The 19,763-nt window shown below is 42.0% G+C and overlaps 1 protein-coding gene and 1 pseudogene across 1 annotated transcript; both read left to right on the top strand.

The window, feature by feature from the left end:
• The first annotated feature begins 1,187 nt into the window (after window positions 1–1,187).
• LOC147453659 (uncharacterized) lies at window positions 1,188–6,394 on the top strand (annotated as a pseudogene).
• Window positions 6,395–11,962: 5,568 nt separating this feature from the next.
• LOC147453658 (pentatricopeptide repeat-containing protein At2g03380, mitochondrial-like) lies at window positions 11,963–16,076 on the top strand. The gene has a single exon (XM_086515781.1). It carries the CDS (start codon window positions 12,426–12,428, stop codon window positions 15,537–15,539), a length of 3,114 nt encoding a protein of 1,037 aa, XP_086371907.1. The 5' UTR covers window positions 11,963–12,425; the 3' UTR covers window positions 15,540–16,076.
• Window positions 16,077–19,763: the final 3,687 nt, after the last annotated feature.

Raw genomic sequence — 19,763 nt, 5'->3', positions numbered from 1 at the left:
GATCAAAGAAGTTGATTTGGTTATCTCAAACAGAGTATATTGACAAGGTTTTGCAACGTTTCAATATGGAGAAGGGAAAGGCATTGAGTGTTCCATTGCCACCATATGTGAAACTTAGCAAACAAGATTGTCCTGTGTCTGAGGAAGAACAGGCTGAAATGGATAAGATTCCATATGCGTCTGCAGTGGGTAGTTTGATGTATGCAATGATTGCTACTCGCCCAGACATTGCATTTGCAGTGGGAGTAGTAAGTCGATACATGTCAAACCCAGGCAAGAAACATTGGGAGGCAGTGAAAGGAATATTGAGATACCTGAAAGCTACAAAGAGTATGCGTATATGCTATGGGAGTCAAGAGCTAAGTGTAAAGGGTTTTACAGACTCAGATTATGCAGGTGACTTAGACAACCGAAGGTCTACGTTAGGGTATGTCTTTACATTGGCTGGTGGAGCAGTATCATGGCGTTCTAGATTACAAGATTGTGTTACTCAGTCTACTACAGAGGCTGAATATGTTGCAGCATCAGAGGCATGCAAAGAATCAATTTGGCTTAATCGACTAGAAACAGATTTGGGAATCAAAGAAGAGATGCGTGTGTTATATTGTGATAGTCAAAGTGCTATACAATTGGCTCGCAATCCAGTTTATCACTCAAAGACAAAGCATGTGGATGTGAAGTATCATTTCATCAGGGAAATACTCGAGGATAAGCAACTTCAGCTTGTCAAAGTTCACACCACAGAAAATCCTGCTGATCTACTTACAAAAGGACTTCCCTCAGAGAGCTTTGCTCATTTTCGCAAGCAGTTAGGTGTAGGGTAGTACATCACTTCTCTACATCTCTTGTATATTAGCTTCTCTCACACTTAAAGTACCACATTGGACTTTAAGTGGGAGTTTGTTGGGGTATAAAGCCCAATGTGGTCGCCCAGATAAGTGGGCGGGCGGCCAGGTATGTACACATATTCTTTTGTTAAAACCTAATAAGAACTCACTATGGTCTACACATTACAGTAGAGCGAGTTCACCATATCGTCGTGCTCTTCTTCTCACACTCTCTCTCGCGTCGCACTTCCGCTCGTACTCCTTCACGAATTGGATCTCTTGATGTATCACGTTAATGCAAGCTTTGTCAATAGGATTACTCTTCATCAGAAACCGCTAAAATCGAGCCTTGTTAGATAGATGGCAAAGATTTCTTTAAGGTCCATACGCATGCTGAAAGCAATCTTCAAAAGCAACGCGGCCCTGGCAGAAATTTCTGCAGAAGCCGTGAAGGCATGTTCGTTGATGCAAATCGGTGTCGGAGATGCTACACATGCCACAAGTCGAGGTTTGTGGGAATTGCCTTACTTGTGGGAAGGGCCACCAACAATGACCAAAGCCTAAACTTGGTTGCCCAATGGCCTTGCCATGTGAAAATAACACAAATTCTCAAAGGCCAACAACGCAGGCAGCGCGCAGGAAAAACGAGAGGAGGTCGAAGCCTGTGTGTGGCTTGCAGAGGCAGAGGTTGGCCACGAGATCTTAGACACACACCCCCTTCCCCAGGGCGCCTCCGTCAAGCCCAAGCGCGTGGAATTTCCTGCACCGTAGCTTCTCGTCCAAAACGGGGAAGCATGCCCGATTTAGACAGTCCACTTACCAAATTTGGAAAAAGCCTTACAAAGGCCACGGTTCTCACCTAAAGGCCCTATTTTTAGGAGCCAAAAGTGGCCACGCCTAGAGAGAGAGTGGAAGAGAGACCTAAGCTCTCATACCAGTGTAAGAACTAGGGGAAACTAAACTGAATATCCTCCTCCCAACCTCCCATTATATAGGTGGGCTCCTAGCCCCTTGCCCTTTACAGATCCCCTGTCCACACTGTCTAGTCCGACCCTTGGCCGTAGTCCATGACCATCTTAGTTCTTAGGTTACATGACCCTTGTCTTGACACCTCCTCCTCTCTCTCCCTCTCAACATTTTATCAGATTCTCCACATATGTAATTGTTTGGGTCTCATAGGTTATTTTGGCCTTTTGAAGATGTTAAATATAACGTTTCATTAATTCATTTCTATTTCTCTCTCTCACACAAGTTCTGCAGGTTGGCTATGTTTGAGGTGGATGAGCACCTTTATTACCTTTACAAGGCGGTTTGCATTAGTTCTAACATCCCAAACCAAAGAGTCTTTATTATCTTTGACAGAGGTAGCTTCATGCAATGGTGGAAAAGCTCAAGATGTGTGGATATGGACTAGAACACATTTGAGACAAGCTACAAACTAGATGTTATGCCTAGGATATAGATCGAGGAGTCTTTGACAACCTACTCTTTCACGACAATATCCGTTGTGCTCCACCATGTGTTGCAAGTGATAAGGGAGGTATTGGAATGTGCTGGTAGGGTTCATCATGGATTTTGCAAAACAGGAAGTTCGTATAGTGGATGACAACACGTGAGGTGAACCTGGTTGTGCGATATTCTAATAACCTAGCACCATTGTGGAATTTATAAATGTAATATTGGATGTGATTTTCAATTTCAACTCGAATTAAATACTCCACACAAGTTATACTATGTATCAAGAGTTTGCACTAATACTTATTCAAGGAATGAAAGCACAAATGGACCTCCACCAATGGACTCTCAAAGAGAGAACGGAGTTATAATCTACAAATAGATTTCCGTTTTTACATTTGTTTTTAGGCCTTACTAGGTTTCCACTTGAGTATCTTATGCATTGTTATCCCATGTATAATATGAGTGCCCCTTTCAAAACTTCACTAAGATACCAATTTCTATTATATATCCTTTGATATTTTAAGGGCTAGAGTGCCCTTCAACCTTCTAAAGGTTTTCAAAAGATTAACTCGAAATCAAAAACATAGTGAGTGTATCTAAAGGTTTCTCTTTTCTTGCTGCCACCGCCCGCAGGCAGCGGGCGTCCAACTCCTGACTATTATCTACACACTTAGGGCATGGTCACGCGAGGCTTAGTTTTTGGTAATTCGCGACAGCATCTGACCGCGGCAGGTACGACAGCTCAGAGGGTGACGGGAAGCAGCTTGTAGTGAGAGGGAGTGTGAGGCGCAGACAAGGGGGAGAGAGAGAGAACTCATCGGCATGCAACGGGCTTAGTTTGAAAACTATGCCAAAAAAGGCATAGTTACAAATTCTATGCCGGTGGAAAGCTGCGTCCTGTCAGGCTTTGTCGGCGGGTGTCTGTGGAAACTAAGCCTCGCGTGACCATAGCCTTACACCCGAAGACGTAGGACAGCCTCGTCTATATGTGACACGGGCTTCTACTCAAGGGATCAATGGCCCAGGTGAAGCGTTACGAGATTTGCCGTCCAAAATTTTCGCTGGCCACTTTTAGCCTTGCTGGAAAATGACGAATTAACTGCGCGCTGCCTTTCGCCTGGCCAGTTTTAGCTTTGTTGGAAAATGACGGGCGCCGAATTAACTGCGCGCTGCCCAAAAAACTCTGCACCTCATTCTCTGCAAAAAGCGGGCAGGCAAAATCCGAAAGGTCGCGCAGGTTTCGGCTCTGCAGAAAACTGTGCCATTCTCTGCGCATAACACGTCACGCAGGCAGAGAAAAAACAGGTCTCCGCGCATAACAGGGCACGCATGTAATTCGGAAAAACAGGGGCTGAAACCTGTGCGCTGTTCAAATAAAAGGCCACACAAAGAATGGGGCACGCTGGTTTTGAACAGCTGCCTTCAAAATCTCGCTGTGCTGGTTGAAACCTGCGCATGGAAATCTGCCTTCAAAATCTGTGTGCCGGTTGTGGTCTGTGCCGAGATTACACCTGCGCATTCTGCCACCTACGAGTAGATTTTCCGCAGTGTGCATTTTCTAAAGGTCATTACATTGCCGGCACACTCCGTTCAGGGCTTGGTTTTTTCGGCTTTCCGAGTTTGCAGATAACCGCAGGAGCATAGACTGTGCCGAGATTACTGCACAGTTAGACGAGGCTTTACTTTGTGTGTATGAAAGCACCATCTGAAGGGTTTGTCGAGTTCGCAGATATTGCCAACAGGTTACTGCAGTGAGAATAAACTGTGCCGAGATTACTGCCCAGTGAGCCAGGCAAGGGAAGCATATGCGTCTTTGGTTGCAAGTGGAGAAGTAGCAAGTGGGACGAGCTTGTGGGTGTTTTTGAGAGTACAAATGACAAGCGTAGGCGAAGTGGACAGTGATATCAACATGAGGGAGAGTGAGGTATGTTCCGATCAATTGTGCTTTGTTTTTGGGTAATGATTCGGTTTATGAAAGTTTCATTGCTATTATGCTTTGGTATGTCTGATGGTGCAAAGTGTCTAAATTTGAACCCGTTGATGAGATATGTCACTTGTGTTGCTTGTGTATGTGTAGAAGTCATGATTTGTATGACGAATAAACTTCAATCTTTTTTCTGTATCTTGGTCAGGATGTGTCTCCATTTATTGAGGTTGTGGGGGCAAATGGAAAAGTGGTTCGCGAGTGTCATGCGTCGCAAATATGCATTGATAGAAAGGTTTCGTATGAGAGGCGATGTCTTCTTATTAGACATCTAAAGAATGTTCATAAAATCACTAATATCCATATTCCAGAGCATAAATCAAGGCGACCTAAAACTAGTGAGAGACCACCAAGAGCAGTGTCCCCTAGATCTAAACGCCAATGCATGACAAGATTTGGGAATGTTGCACATAGAGTAACAGTGGCACGGAAAAAGTTTCACAAAGATTTAGAGCAACGAGCAACTAAAGAGTGGGAAAGAGTCTACGATCGAGAAGGGAAATCACAAATAGAATGGGAACACGCTTGGATTAAATCTCAAAAGATTGCATGGGAAGCAGACATGCCGAGTAGAGTAGCAAAGATGGAGGCAAAAATAAAGCGCGGGTACAAAGCTCGCGCGAATGGGACCCCACATGATGCCGATGTCTCTCATGAGGAAAATTCTAGTGCCGACGAAGAAGAAATCAATGATTGTGAGGATGGGTCTTCCATTGTAAGTTTTGTGCAACTCTTTTTTCTTCAAGTGGTTATATTTTGATATTTGCTCTATTTACAATTTCTTTGTTATTATAGCATGTTTCGTCATCCACTTCTAGCTTTACGCATGCCGAAAGGATTACTTTCGTGGTGAGCCACGACCACCTTGTATGTGAGAGACACGACTTGAATATGGAGCAACTTTTGGAAAGGTTTGTTGCTAATATAGATTTGTATAAAATGTGTAAATCTTTCAAGCGTATTAAACATGTAAACAATGTAAGTGTGTTCATTTTAATATAGGTGCCATAAAGGAGTTACGTTTCTCTTGCGATCAAGTCGGGCTGGCCTTGAATCGGGTTTAGATGCCCAAGTTATCGATGATGTTTTAGATCATGAAGCTTCGACCAACGTTATCAATCTCTTTGCATTGTGAGAAAAATGTCCCTATGTTTAAGTAACATAGATTTTTATGCTCTTATAACTCATTAAACTACTATTTGATAGATGGATGGAAAATATATTACTGCCAGATGTTCTCTCGGCGGTATGGTGGGTGGATAGCATGTGGTACCCTTTTGTCTCGGAGCGTACTATAGGAGACCATACTCTCGACAATTTCTTTGGGACTCCCGATTTAGGAAGTCATATCTTTACATTCTTCCTTGTTTTGGATGGGTATGATTATTTTATTGTTACGTATTACACAATAGACAAGTAAATGCGAAGTCTAAACTTGACATGTTTATATAGATTTCATTGGGTTCTTTTGGCATTTTACAATGCCCATGTGGTACGCATACCTCCTCTTTCTTGACGACGGTCATCGATACTACTCTTTGACTCACTCTCCATTGTCACCATGGAGAGACTGTTACTGAGTGTGTTTAGGTATGCATTGCTTTTACTTCTTCATAATGATTGAGTTGTTTGATAAGTTTCAATTAAACACATGCATTTGGTTGAAGGGTACTAAAGCATTTAAGTACACATTGTACAAATCTACAAGTCAAAGAGGAGCTAGAAGATCCATGGGAATCATGCGAAATCATTACTTCAAAGGTTGATAGCTTTAGTGTAGTTTTTTTCAATCAAGTACTGACATTTTTATTGATAATTTAATAATATGTTATTATTTGCAGTGTCCTCAACAACCAAATGCAACCAATTGTGGATATTATGTAATGACTGCAATGAGATTGTTAATCAAGACCACGTTCAAAGACAAGAAGCCTCAACTCAATATGGTAATTGCATGTTTTGAATGAAACATTTATTGTCAAGGTTGTTTGAGATCTACATGGTTTTTTATGCATATATTTTTTGGCAGTTAAAAAAGGATTGGTTCGGACATGAAGAGGTTGATTTCACGAGAAAGAAGCTCAACAAGTGGTTGAACAAGCAATTGGGTGAAGTCACGGTTTAGGAGGACACAATTTTAGTGTTGAGCGGTATTTAGATTACATTGATATTGAGATCACCATTTTTGGTATTCGAAGCTAGCTTTTTGTGTCGATGCTACATTTGTAACTCCTTGCTTTAAATATAATCCGCTTGCTTCGTATCGATGTTGAAGTCTTTCATGTTTACATTCATTATTTCTTGCTTTTCATGCAATTTAAAGTTGATTGTTTACATTCGACCTCAAAGTTTGTTTGATCGGTTATATTCTTTATGCACAATTCTAGTGTTGAGCGGGTATTGAGATTATATCAAAATGTGTGGCTCCATTTCTTGTATTGGTAGCGGTATTGAGATTCAAATCCACTTTATTTTGAAGTCTTTCTTATTGCATACAATGTAAAGTTAAGTGTTTACATTCGTAACTCCTTGCTTTGGATATAAATTGTCGAAGCATTGAGAGTTGATCGGTGTTGAGCGGTGTTGACATTCGTAACTCCTTGCTTTGGTTATATTCTTAATGCACAATTGTAGTGTTGAGCGGTATTGAGATTACATCAAAATGTGATCACCATTTTTTGTATGCATTTCTTATTCAAATAGAGTAACATTTTGAAGCCTTTCTCTTATTGCATACAATGTAAAGTTGAGTGTTTACATTGATATTGAGAACTCCATGAGTAGAGGAATTTGTAGAGGAATCTGTATATGTAAATAGTTGGAAAGAGTCGAATTTGAATATGTAAAGAGATGGAAAGAGTTGAAGTCTTCGAATGTATACAAATGCATCCAACTAGTCTTGTTTTATGTATTCAAATTTGTATACAAATACGTCCAACTTGTCACATAACTTCGGAAACAACTTACACTCCACTGTGCCACAAAACTAACCTCACCACACCCTCTTGAAACAAATTAATCTCGACACATTGTGTAGAGATTACTTTTATGGTAAGGAGTTCTTAGTTTCTAAAATTGATGGAAAAAAGTTGTTGAAGTTTCTTTTATGGCAATTTCTAACTCTTTGGAAAAAAAGTAATCTCGACACAATGTGTTGAGATTACTTTTTTCACAGATTATGAATTTATCTCTGGGGAAAAAGTAATATCGGCACAATGTGCCGAGATTATATTTTTTCCAGAGAGTTAGAAATTTGAATCTGTTTACCACACTCCGTGTAAAAAGTAATCTCAACACAATGTGTCGAGATTACTTTTTTTCCAGAGAGTTGCTATTTGATACTCTCTGGAAAAAAGTAATCTCTGCACAGTGTGTTGAGATTACTTTTATGGCTAACTTTCTGGAAAAAATGTAATCTCGACACACTGTGCCGAGATTACTTTTTTTCTAGAGAGGAATTAGAAACTGTTTACCACACTCCCTGCAAAAAAAGTAATCTCGGCACACTGTGCCGAGATTACTTTTTTTCCAGAGAGTTGCTGACTGGTACTTTCTAGAGAAAAAGTAATCTCGACACATTATGCAGAGATAACTTTTATGGAAGAGATTTAGAAATTTAGATTTGTCTACCATTAACGTAATTCTAACACACAAATAATGTTTGGTTTAAACCATGCTTGAATAAAACTCGTCAAAATCTACCATTTGTATTAAAAAAGCTTGAAATAAAATTGTCATAAATACGTCATTACATGGCTTTGACTAGAGGAATACAACAACAGCATTCTGACAATGGAAGCTTTGATGCCTAGTAGTTGTTCTCCATTTTCTCGGGTAAGTGTAAAGCAATACTCCACATCTTCTGCACCACCAGATTGGTAAGAAGAGATTACCCCCCCCAAAACTCTCAGCTTCATTACAGACGCGAATCACTTGACCCACTAGAGATTGAATGACATTTTCCTTGATGTGCATAGGCTTTACTGGGAGGAGAGCATGACATGTGTGACACGTGGGTGTGATTTGAAATCCACTAGCAAGGTTTTGGTGCAACAATGTGGACACCAAATACGGGGCCGTTTATCAAAACGAACACAAGATCTACCTCTTTGGTGCTTGTGTCTGAGTTGACCTGTTTGACGCAATGGTTTGGAAGGTTGGCCCATTCCGTCAAGATCTATGCTTTGTTGTTCTTCATTTGTGCGAACTAGTGGCACACCATGACCAAGCCGAGTTGCTGTAACGTGGGCCTGTATTTGTCTAATACTTCCTCTCGCAGGGAGATCAATGTTTGTAGGAAGCACAAATGTTGAAAGTGTCCCTTTCATGTTTTGCAGCTGTTGCCTAATGACTTCAATCTCTTTGGGATCCTTGGAATACACCTCTTTTTGTATAGTTGACAGTGCATCCTTGAGGTGGTTGATGAGATCCACCACATCATCTTCCCTCTCTTGTATATTATTATCACTATCGTGCGCTTCAAAACCATGATGCGTGGCATCTTTGTAGATATTAGATGCGTCTTCATGTGCACCATGTAGAAATTCTTTCAAACGAGGAAAGTGAGTCAGTACTATCATTCGAATACCATTAAGATGCTTACATTGGCTACCCCAATCTGGGCAATCACAATATTTGCTTTGCAAGCTGACATGATACCATATACTCTCAGTTGTGGTACTTTGAATCTTGAAGAGAAGTGACCCTTCATTTAGAACCTGAACGGTAGATGGTGTGGTTTGAAACCTTTGCAAGATTCTCTCCCCTTCAAGCATTTTTGTTGTCTGCATCTTTGTTCCCCCCCGAACGCCATATCGCCCAGAGTCAGCTACCATGCAAACCATGAATTAGACATGAATCCAAACCTTCAACGTATAATTTGCGATAAACAGAAAAGAGAACAAATTACCTATTTCTTGTTTTTGTTGAAAGAACCTCAAGAGGGTACCACCGATGCGACTTCCAGACTTCGAATCACCCACAAGCGCATGCAAGAGCTCCAAGATAGATCGATTAATCTGAGCATCCAAAAGAGTATATTTAATATATTGCCATAAGCGCTCCACCAAGTTTGTGGTGTCAACATTGCCATGTCTAAACATTCGTCCAAACCTTGGCCATCAGGTTCTCCACATGCAATCCCTCCCACACCATCCATTAGTAACATAACGAACTATATTTGGGTATGGTGAATACCTCACCAAAAGCTCTTGAAATCTGCCTTCAAAATCCGATTCTGTCGCATAATGCATTAAGTTTGACAAATCATTATAAACATCGTCCCTTAACTCTTTTGGAACCTACATTTCAAAACAAACGTGCATATGTTGTGCATCAATTTTTTAATATAGATCAAATAGTTACAATTAAGTAACTTAGCAGTATAATACCTGAGGTAAGAGATTCTCCACCCATGCTTTCTTGGTATGGAACCAATAAAGTAGAACACGGCATGCAACCTGATACTTTTTCCCATTGGCGTCAACACTCCAACTATGTGGGTCTTCATCCACGACCTTCGATATAGCCTCTAGTTCTTGTTGTGACTTATCAATCACAATAGCTGATGGACGAATGTGGCCCATCCTCTCAAAGACTACAACAACTGTCAACTTTAAAGCAATGACGTCATGATGACAGCCAGGATCTGTCGTACACAACATGAACCAAATTGGTAGGCCAACACCTAGTTGGTTTGGCAACACTGCAGCATACAATGGTAAACCATATATGTTTGTTTTAAATGTGTTGTCAATAGCCCATGAGTTATTTGTAGAGAATCGCTTGGCCATTTGCAACATCTAGTCATCTTGAATAATCAAGATAAAAGGCTTATCTTTGTCATTAACTGCTTTTGGATTATATGGTTGGCAATAAACCATCTACATAAAAATGTGAATGTAAGAAGAAAATAAATTTGAATTATTCTATATGACTTATGACAAAACATTACCTTGTTGGTTTCACGTAATTTCATAGCCTCCGTATACATAGAAACCCAGTCATCATCTGATACGTGACCTGTATCAACTTGATCACTTAGAGGGTATCCTCTGTATAAAGCAATTTATTAAAGAAGCAAGTCAAAGTGCTACCTCGACAACGCATTTGATAAGACAAGATATTGATTTCATGCGGTATCATAAAGAACCTGTAGATAGTACAGTCAAGAAGGGAGGCTCGCTCCATGTGAAATCTTTCTTTTGACAAAGACATAGAAGCAACATATCGAGCATTTCCGACATCAAAGAGATCTTCCATGCAACACTCAATTACGGATGGATGGACGGGCAAGTGATACATATCACTTCTTGAACCTGGAACATGACCACTATGACTAGTGTTTAGATAAATATGAACATCATTACTCCCATTGGTAGTTATCACTTGTATTTTAAATGGACAACCACATTTCTTTGATGTCCTTGTTCTCTTTTTATCTCCCCTTCGTCGAGGCGCACCACCTCGATGACATATATAATCAATCACAGTTTTTGATGCGCCCGATTTTTTGGAAGAACGGACCATCACTAGCCTTGTCTTGTGCTCGATCATGATGGTCTTTAGGTGCCCCTCTACATCGGACGTGTTTGTAGTGATCACATTTGGAGGCTCTTTATTCAGGTCCATTCTTTGACGCCATGATCTTGAACTTGAAGCGTTAGTTGCATTGCTACATCCACAAGCATTTATGTACTCTTTGATGTATATGGTAGATATACCATGCTTCCTAACTTCAATGCACCATTTGGACTTGATGGAAATTAGGGTTTTATTAAACCCTTGGTGTTTTGATCCTTCAACAATGTGGGCAACTTTTACAATATCCTCCCAATCTTTAATACATGGAACTCTCACCGGCTGCGAATCTCCCAAATATAAACAAAGCCTTCTATCCTCATCAAGCCCAACATGAAGCTCATCCTTCATCTTGCGCCACTTCTTCAAATCCAACATGTCTCTAAAGTCATAGGTTTTAAGAGTCTCCAATGTTGTGGAGAGGTCACTTTGAAGCACTCTTATCATGTAATTATATGTCTCTCTGTGAAAGGAAAAATATGTTGTGGACACATAGAGATTTGGATCCGGAAATACCTTAACCATTTGATCTTCAAGAGGCCGGCTTTCTTCTATTGTATCACCTTTTTCATGGAGTATCTCGAAGTCGTCATCAATACTTTCACTACTCGCATCACTTGACGCCTCATCAAACAACTCTTCAAGCATATGATCACCTTCCACGTTTTCTTGATCCCAATCCATCACTTGGTTGTGATTGGATGAGAAAGCACACTTCTTTCCGTCCGTGAGTGTGAATGTTATTGTGTGTGTGTGTGCACGCACGTGTGCGTGTGCAATGGAGAGGGATAGGGAGAGGCCCAATTTTTTTGCCCTGTGCCGAGATTACACATAGTGTGCCGAGATTACATACAGTGTGGGTCTCTGCGTTACTTTGATCTGAGTAGAGAGTTAAAATCTTTAAAGTAGAATGAGTGAATGCTGAGCATACTTGCAAAAATCATAAATGAAAGAATCTATTTTAAGCTTGACTTCAATGCACAAATAAAAAGCGTCGTGTCTCGTCGTCGAAAATGATGACTGTGCCGAGATTATTTTTTGTGCCGAGATTACTAAAATCCGTGGTCCTCATTGAATCTTGATCCAACTTTTCACTGTCACCTTTGATCCCTTGAGTTGGACCCCTTGTTACATATAGACGAGGGTAGGACAGAGAGCAAGTGATCGAGACAAAGAGGCAAATGTCTATCAAGGTAACAGCCAGCGCCATTGGACCTCTTGAAGTAGCTGCGGCCAGAACTGGTAGCGTTGTCTCTGATGGACGTTTTGTAGGAACTGGGTCGGTGGCGAAAAACATTTTAGCAGATGTATAACAACTTACTCTCCACAAGATGGCGCCGTGTGTCACGGCGAATTCAGTTCGCATGGGAGCTGCTCGACATTCATCAAACCCTCCAACCATTCACCATCAAACTCTCAATTTCATTTCAACGTGGAATCCAAAGAAGAACTGGTAGCAGTTCGTGATTTTTTGAGTTTTGTGGGATTGCCGCAAACCTCAGGTCTAATGAGGGCCTAAGCTCAATCAAGCTTCTGCATATCGGGCTGGCCATCTTACTGTAGAACATGGTGGAATCATGTTGTGCGGTGCTGCGCAGTGTCATGGGCTTGAATCTCTGTGTACAGCGAGTGATATATACATTAAAAAAAACACCGCATGCTGGCCCGAGGAGAAGCTCAAATGTCATGAAGTACAGGCAGGACAAGACAAGGAGAATATAGAACTGTGTGTGGAGAACAAAATGAAGTCACATGAGTTGAACCCGTTTTCAGATGAGAGCCTGCTATCTTCTGAAGGAAAGGAGCCTCACGCCCAGGATGATGTCATTTGTGAAGTTTCCCTTGTTGGGTCCTTGAAAACCTGTGCCAAGAGGAAGGACTTGCTCAAAGGGAATGAAATACACAAACTCATTGTTGAAAAGGGTTTGCTTCAAAATAGTGCTTTTATTGGTAGTGCCCTGATCAGTATGTATGCAAAATGTGGTGCTCTTGACAAAGCGCAAGAGGTTTTTGATAGTCTTGCACTTCAAAATGCTGTCTTGTGGAATTCCCTTATCGCCGGGTATGTTCAACATGGCCATAGTGAAATAGCAATCAACTCTTATGAACAGATGCAGAGAAGGGGCCCTTTCCCAAACGCAGTCACATTTGTTTGTGCTTTGAAAGCTTGTGGAAATATTGGAGCACTTGACAAAGGACAGGAAATACATGGCCAGATTTTGCAAGACCAGTCCTTAGGAAACAATACACTGGTTGCTAATTCACTTATAGACATGTATGCCAAATGTGGAGCTCTTAACAAGGCAGAAGAAGTACTTGACAAGCTCATATTTCAGGATGTAATCTCATGGACTGCATTAATTGCAGGGTTTGTTCAACATGAATATTCTGAAAAAGCACTTGACTATTTTGATCAAATGCAATCCGCGGGGTTCACTCCTGATGCTATTACTTTCTCTTGTGCCTTGAAAGCTAGTGGCAGCTTAGGAGCTCTAGATAAAGGCCAAAGCATACATGCTCAAATTCTGAAAGAGCGCTTGCTGGAAACTAATGTTGTGGTTACCAACTCTGTCATAACTATGTATGCTAAATGTGGTGCGCTTGATAAAGCACGAGAAGTGTTCAATGGGCTTCTGAATCCGAACACAATATCGTGGAATGCATTGATTTCTGGCTATGCTCAACATGGACATGAAGAAGAAGCATTAAGCTGCTTCAAATCTATGAAAGGGGGAGGCTTCTTTCCTGATGCAGTTACCTTTACTTGCATTTTGAAAGTATGCGGCGCCTTAGGAGCGTTAGGATTGGGTGACAAAATACATACTCAGATTTTAAGAGAGCATCTAATTGATAAGGACATTGTGATTGGCAATGCCCTTGTAGACATGTATGCCAAATGTGGCAAGCTTGAAAAGGCACAAGAAGTCTTTGATCAGCTTCCAACTCGCAATGTAGCATCATGGAATGCACTGATTACAGGGTATGCCCAACATGGGCATTGCGAGCAGGCAGTGCAGTGTTTTCGAAAGATGCAAGTGGGAGGTCTCCACCCCAATGCAATCACCTTGACTTGCATCCTGAAAGGTTGTCTCAGTGAAGGAGACCTGAAGATGGGTGAAGAGATACATGCTCAAGTTTTGAAAGAGCATTTGCTTGTAAAAGACATGCTACTTGCTAATGGAATTATAGAAATGTATGGCAAATGCGGTTTTATTGAGAAAGCACGAGAAGTGTTTAATGAGCTTTCAGATCGAAATGCCGCCTCATGGACTGCCCTCATTGTGGGGTATTCTCAGCATGGACGCCATGAAGAAGCGCTAGATTGTTTCAAGCAGATGCAGGTTGGGGGCTTTCTGTTGGATGCAGTGACAGTCTCGTGTATCTTTCAAGCATGTGGCAGCCTAGGAGCATTGGATGAGGGTCGCAAAATGCATGCTCAGATTGTGAAAGAGGGTGTTTTGGAACAAGACATTGTGGTTGCGAATGCACTCATGGATATGTATGCTAAATGTGATTCAGTTGAAGAAGCACAAGTAGTTTTTGATAAGCTCCATGACTGGGACACTGTGTCTTGGAATGTACTAATGGCAGGATATGCCCAACAAGGAGATGCCATGGCAGCCTTAGAATGTTTCGAACAGATGCAAGCAGCGGGCGGATCTCCTGATGCTGTCACCTTTGCTTGCATCTTGAAAGCCTGTGGCACCATAGGAGCTTTACAACAGGGCCAAGAAGTACATCTGCAGGTTTTGAAACAGCATGAACTGGATAATGACATTGTGCTTGCTAGTGCACTTGTAACTATGTATGCCCAATGTGGTGCACTCCATGAAGCACAGAAGGTCTTTGATGAGCTTTCTTCTTGGAACATTGTCTCATGGACTGCTTTGATCAATGGATATGCTCAGCATGGACTCGTTCAAGAAGCTTTGAGTTGTTTTGAGCAGATGCATCAGCAGGGCCTCTCGCCAAACGCAGTTACCTTAGCTTGCCTCTTCAGAGCTTGTGGCAGTGTAGGAGCTGCAAACAAGGGCCAAAAACTCCACGCTCAACTTGTGGGACATGACTCTCTAGAAACGGACATTGATGTCAAAGTTGCCATTGTTGGCATGTACGCAAAATGTGGCATGCTTGCACAAGCTCATGAGGTCTTCAAGAGGTTACAGGTTCGTGATGTGGTCTCATGGACCACACTTCTTGGGGGCTACTCCCAGCTTGGAAAGGATGGAGAGGTTCTGCGCTTATTTGATGAGATGTTAGGGGAAGGTGTAGAGCCAGATTCTGTCACATTTACTGTTGTTTTAAATACTTGCAGTCATAGAGGGTTGCTCAATGAAGGTCAGATTTACTTTGAGATGATGAGCAAGCACCATGAAATCATTCCAACTGAACAACACCACACATGCGTGATAGATCTATTCAGTCGTGCAGGTCACCTAGACAATGCAGTGGCAATAATGGAGAAGATGTCTTGCTCCATTAGTCTCATAACACTGGAGAATTTCCTTGGTGCTTGTCAGAAGTGGGGGGACAAGAATCTTGGTAGATGGGCATTTGAGCATGCACTACAGCTGGATGGAATGGATTCTGGCACTTTTGTGTACATGCGCAATATATTTGCTGCTTCTGCCAAGCAAGGAGCGGGGAGGTTGGAAGCTATGGAATCAAGTAGGTCTTGTGTTGGAGGGTGAGGATAGATGTATTTGTAATCGAAAGATTTAGAACATACAAAGCTAAAGATCAGAAGACATTGATGATCACCGGATCTCGAAGCTGTTTCACTGGGTTTGCCATTATGATTTCAGGTATGTGATGTCAGTTGATGTACGTGATCTTTAGGAACAGGACCATGGAGCTCAGATGGCAGGCGCAGATAGGGTGTGTAGGGCACACACTGCAGGTGCCATGGTTCAGGGGCGGGGTCCACATGGAATGTGAGGAGGCCTTGATGGTCACAAGGGTTTGTAGCTGGCACATCATACTCTTGAGCATGCTCAGACAGTGTCCAGACAAGTGTGGATGGCCAGGTCTATATAAAGGGGACTCCTATGGTTGGGTGGCAAGTTTTATGTTAGTGCTTCTATGTTGGAGAGGAGCTCGATGGAGAGCTCACGACGAGAGGTCTGATGAGAGGCTGAGACTCCTACGTTTCAGTTGAGATAACAAGAGATGGCTGTTGGAGACTTGTTTGTACATACTTGTAAGTTAAGCTTCACACAATTGCTCGATTCAGAAATCCCTTGATTATTCAAGTAGTACTCCAGCTCTGAAACGTAGTAGTGGTTGGCCTTCTACTATGGAAGACTTTTCCTGTCTGTTTTTCTGTGGGGCTGTGGTAAAAATATGTCAAAGAGGGTACCCCTATGCATTGCTCCATTCCTGTTCTGTGGTAGCCCAACTTTTCAGCTGATGGCTATCGTCGAAGTAAGCGGCACAATGGTTTGCCGATGGCTATGTTTTGAGGCCCTCCATCACTTCTGTTTTCCCTGGTGGTGAGGCTTTCGTCGATGTCATTGCATTTGGCAGTATATGATGAGTTTTCCTGAAAATGTTGGGGTATAAAGCCCAATGTGGTCGCCCAGGTAAGTGGGCGAGCCGTCAGGTATATACACATATTCTTTTGTAAAAACCTAATAAGAATTCACTATGCTCTACACATTACAGTAGAGCGAGTTCACCATATCGTCGTGCTCTTCTTCTCGCACTCTCTCTCGCGTCACACTTCCGCTCGTACTCCTTCAATTGGTATCAGAGCTCAGATCGAGGCTCGGGGTAGCATTTGCAGGTAGCCAGAGTCACCTGCTCATATTGGAGTGAGATTCGACAGGCGAAAACACGGCCCAAAATCTTGTGGGCATGCCCAAAGGGCTTGGTGTTCTCAGAATTTCATTCTGACGTCATCTCGGTCACCGTTCGGCTTCGACAAAGTTCTGTGCAGGCATTTTCGACTACGTGGTCTCGACGGGTGCAGATCCGACTCTGCAAATTTGGGGTTTCGGTCTATGACTGCAGGTGCTGAGGATATCGGCACTCCCAGAGTGTTGATTTGTGGCTGTCTACACATCGAAGGGCGGCTCACAGTTCTTGGAGGCGTGTCACATACAACACAGGCGCATCTACACACAGACTGTAGGCGACATCCACTAGTTCATCAGGTAGCTTGTGTTTGTTGGCTGTGAGTCACGCAGCAAACAACCGCCGCAGCGGTTACATCATATAGTGGAAAATTTGTGGATGTATGACTTTGTGGGAAGTCTATGTATTGTCAGAGTTACGGCAGCCTTTGTTGAGGGTCGAGTGAGGTTTTATTGAGTTGGGAGATTCTCGAATGTTGAGATCTTTTCGGTGATACAGGTCTTTGAGCGATCCCTCGAGCACCCTTAGATAGGTAGCTAGGATGTATTGACTATGAGTTCGACAGTTGGGATTGCATCTTTGCTTTACTGTCTTTGAGGCATTGTCGCAGTCTATGCTTACAAGACAGTGACAGACAGTACAGGTGCAGGACAGGTTTACCCACAGCTTACAGTGTTAGAGAGACAGTGGTTTTTTGAGCTGTTTTTGGTCTGTTTTTGAGTATACTAGAGCCATTTTACAAAGGAGATTTTGTCGAAATTTCTATAGAATCTGAAGCTTTATTGGTTCATTTGACAGGTTGATATTGGTTCAGAGGTCAGTTTACAGGAGAGTTTGAATTTTTCCCAGGAAAGTAAACTACTGTGAAGCGTAGCTATGGCTGGATCACAGGACACTGCTCTTTACAATATCAAGAAGCTGGATGGAACCAATTTCCCATTGTGGAAGAAGCAGATTTGGCATGTGTTGGTACAAAAGAAGCAGATAAAACCTATAAAGCTCAAGGGGATAAAACCACAAGATATGGACGAAAATGAATGGAGCGAAATGGATGAATTGGCACTTTCTACCATTATGCTGACTTTGGCAGAAAGCGTTTACTTCAATGTAACAGACGAGATGTCGGCTTATCAAGCATGGACAAAGCTGATTGCTCTTTATGAGAAGCAGAGTGCAGCTTCACAGGTATACTGGCTTAAAAAGCTTGTTGACTTGAAGATGAAAGAAGGGACACCTATGTCCAATCATCTGAATGAATTTAACACCATCTACAGTCAATTGTCAGCTCAAGGTGTCAAGTTTGATGAACCTGTTAGAGCTATGTTCGTGTTGATCACATTGCCGGAAAGTTAGGACACTTTTCGCAGAGCTTGGAGTAATTCTGCACTTCCAGATGGTTTGACCATAGCAGGTGTAGAAGGCAGTCTGCTTACTGAAGAAACCAACAGAAAGACAATGGACAAAGGCAAAGGAACAGCCTTAGTTGTTAGGGGAAGGACCAAAGAAAAGTACAAAGGTGGAAAAAGGGATCAGTCTCGTAACAAGTCCCGCAGTGCTAAAGGCAAGAGTGACATAGAATGCTACCATTGTGGCAAGAAGGGTGACATGAAAAGAGACTACAGAGAATGGAAAGCAGAAAAAGGCAAAGAGAAAGCAGAAGACCATGGTGAGAAGAACAAGTCCTCAGTGAAGATTCAAGAAATAAATGTGACAAACACTGTTGCAGAGGATGACAGTCTAGTGTCAGGAGATATCTACTTCTTGAAAAATACAATGGAATCAGCTCTTCTTACAGCATCTGATGGAAATGCACTGAGTGACTGGATTATAGATTCAGGGGCATCACTTCATGTGTCTCCAAACAAGGAGTGGTTTACCTCTTATGTGACTACTGAAGATCTTGTTCGGCTAGGCAATGGGTAGACATGTGAGATCTTAGGCGTTGGAGATGTTCAATTGAAATTTCAGAATGGCTCTTCTTTCACGCTGAAGAATGTGAGACATGTTCCCGCAATTACAAAGAGCTTGATCAGCACAGGTTTACTTGATGATGTTGGCTATGTCACCACTTTTGGACATAACATGTGGAAGATATCCAAGGGTTCTATGACAGTAACACATGGAGTAAATTCTGGAGGACTTTACATGATTTATGTATCAAATGTCTCTAAAAATGTAATCAATGTAACCGAGTAGCCGAATGTTTCTTTGTGGCATAGCCGGTTAGGACATACGTCCAAGAAGGGAATGGAAATCTTGTCTCGTTCTGGTTATTTGCCTGGCTTGTCATTTAATGATTTTGAATTCTGTGAACATTGTCTGTATGGTAAGCAAACACAGCAGCCACATAAGCATAGAAGCAGTAGAAGAGATACATAGTTGGCACTTGTTCATAGTGATTTGTGTGGGCCTATACCTAACCTATCTCTAGGGGGAGCTTCTTACTTTATGACATTTATAGATGATTACTTGAGGAAAGTATGGGTTTACTTTCTCAAGCACAAGGATGAAACGTTTAGTGTTTTCAAAACGTTTGTGACACTTGTGGAGAATCAGAGTGGCAAGAAGCTTAAATGCTTACGCACTGACAATGGTGGAGAGTATGTTTCAAAGGCCTTTCAGGACTTTTGTGAGTCAAAAGATATAAAACGTGAACTTACTGCTCCTTATAATCCTCCTCAAAATGGTGTTGCTGAGAGGATGAATAGGACCATACAAGAGAAGGTCAGAAGTATGTTGTCTAATGCACAACTGCCAAATGGGTTTTGGGCTGAAGCTGTATGAACAGCTGTTCATCTTATAAATAGATCTCCTAGCAATGTTTTGCAGAAGGATTCAGTGCCAGAGATGGTATGGTCAGGCAAGGTGCCCTCATACAAGCATCTCAGAGTCTTTGGCTGTGAGGCATATACTCACGTTGCAAAGGAATTTAGGAACAAACTTGAGCCAAAGAGTAGAAAGTGCATCTTTCTAGGCTATGGTAATTCTGGTGAGATGGGGTACAGACTTTGGGATCCCGAATCCAGAAAGGTTATCCGCAGCAATGATGTTCACTTTAA

The sequence above is a fragment of the Adiantum capillus-veneris genome, chromosome 7, assembly GCF_014529385.1.
Source record: "Adiantum capillus-veneris isolate H3 chromosome 7, ASM1452938v2, whole genome shotgun sequence".
Taxonomy (NCBI): domain Eukaryota; kingdom Viridiplantae; phylum Streptophyta; class Polypodiopsida; order Polypodiales; family Pteridaceae; genus Adiantum; species Adiantum capillus-veneris.
Note: the sequence above shows the minus strand (reverse complement) of the source record. Positions and strands in the feature narration are given on the sequence as shown.

What these genes read in the sequence shown, in the direction of transcription:
- LOC147453658 (XM_086515781.1), top strand. Translation starts at nt 12,426, where the DNA reads ATGTTGTGCGGTGCTGCGCAGTGTCATGGGCTTGAATCTCTGTGTACA.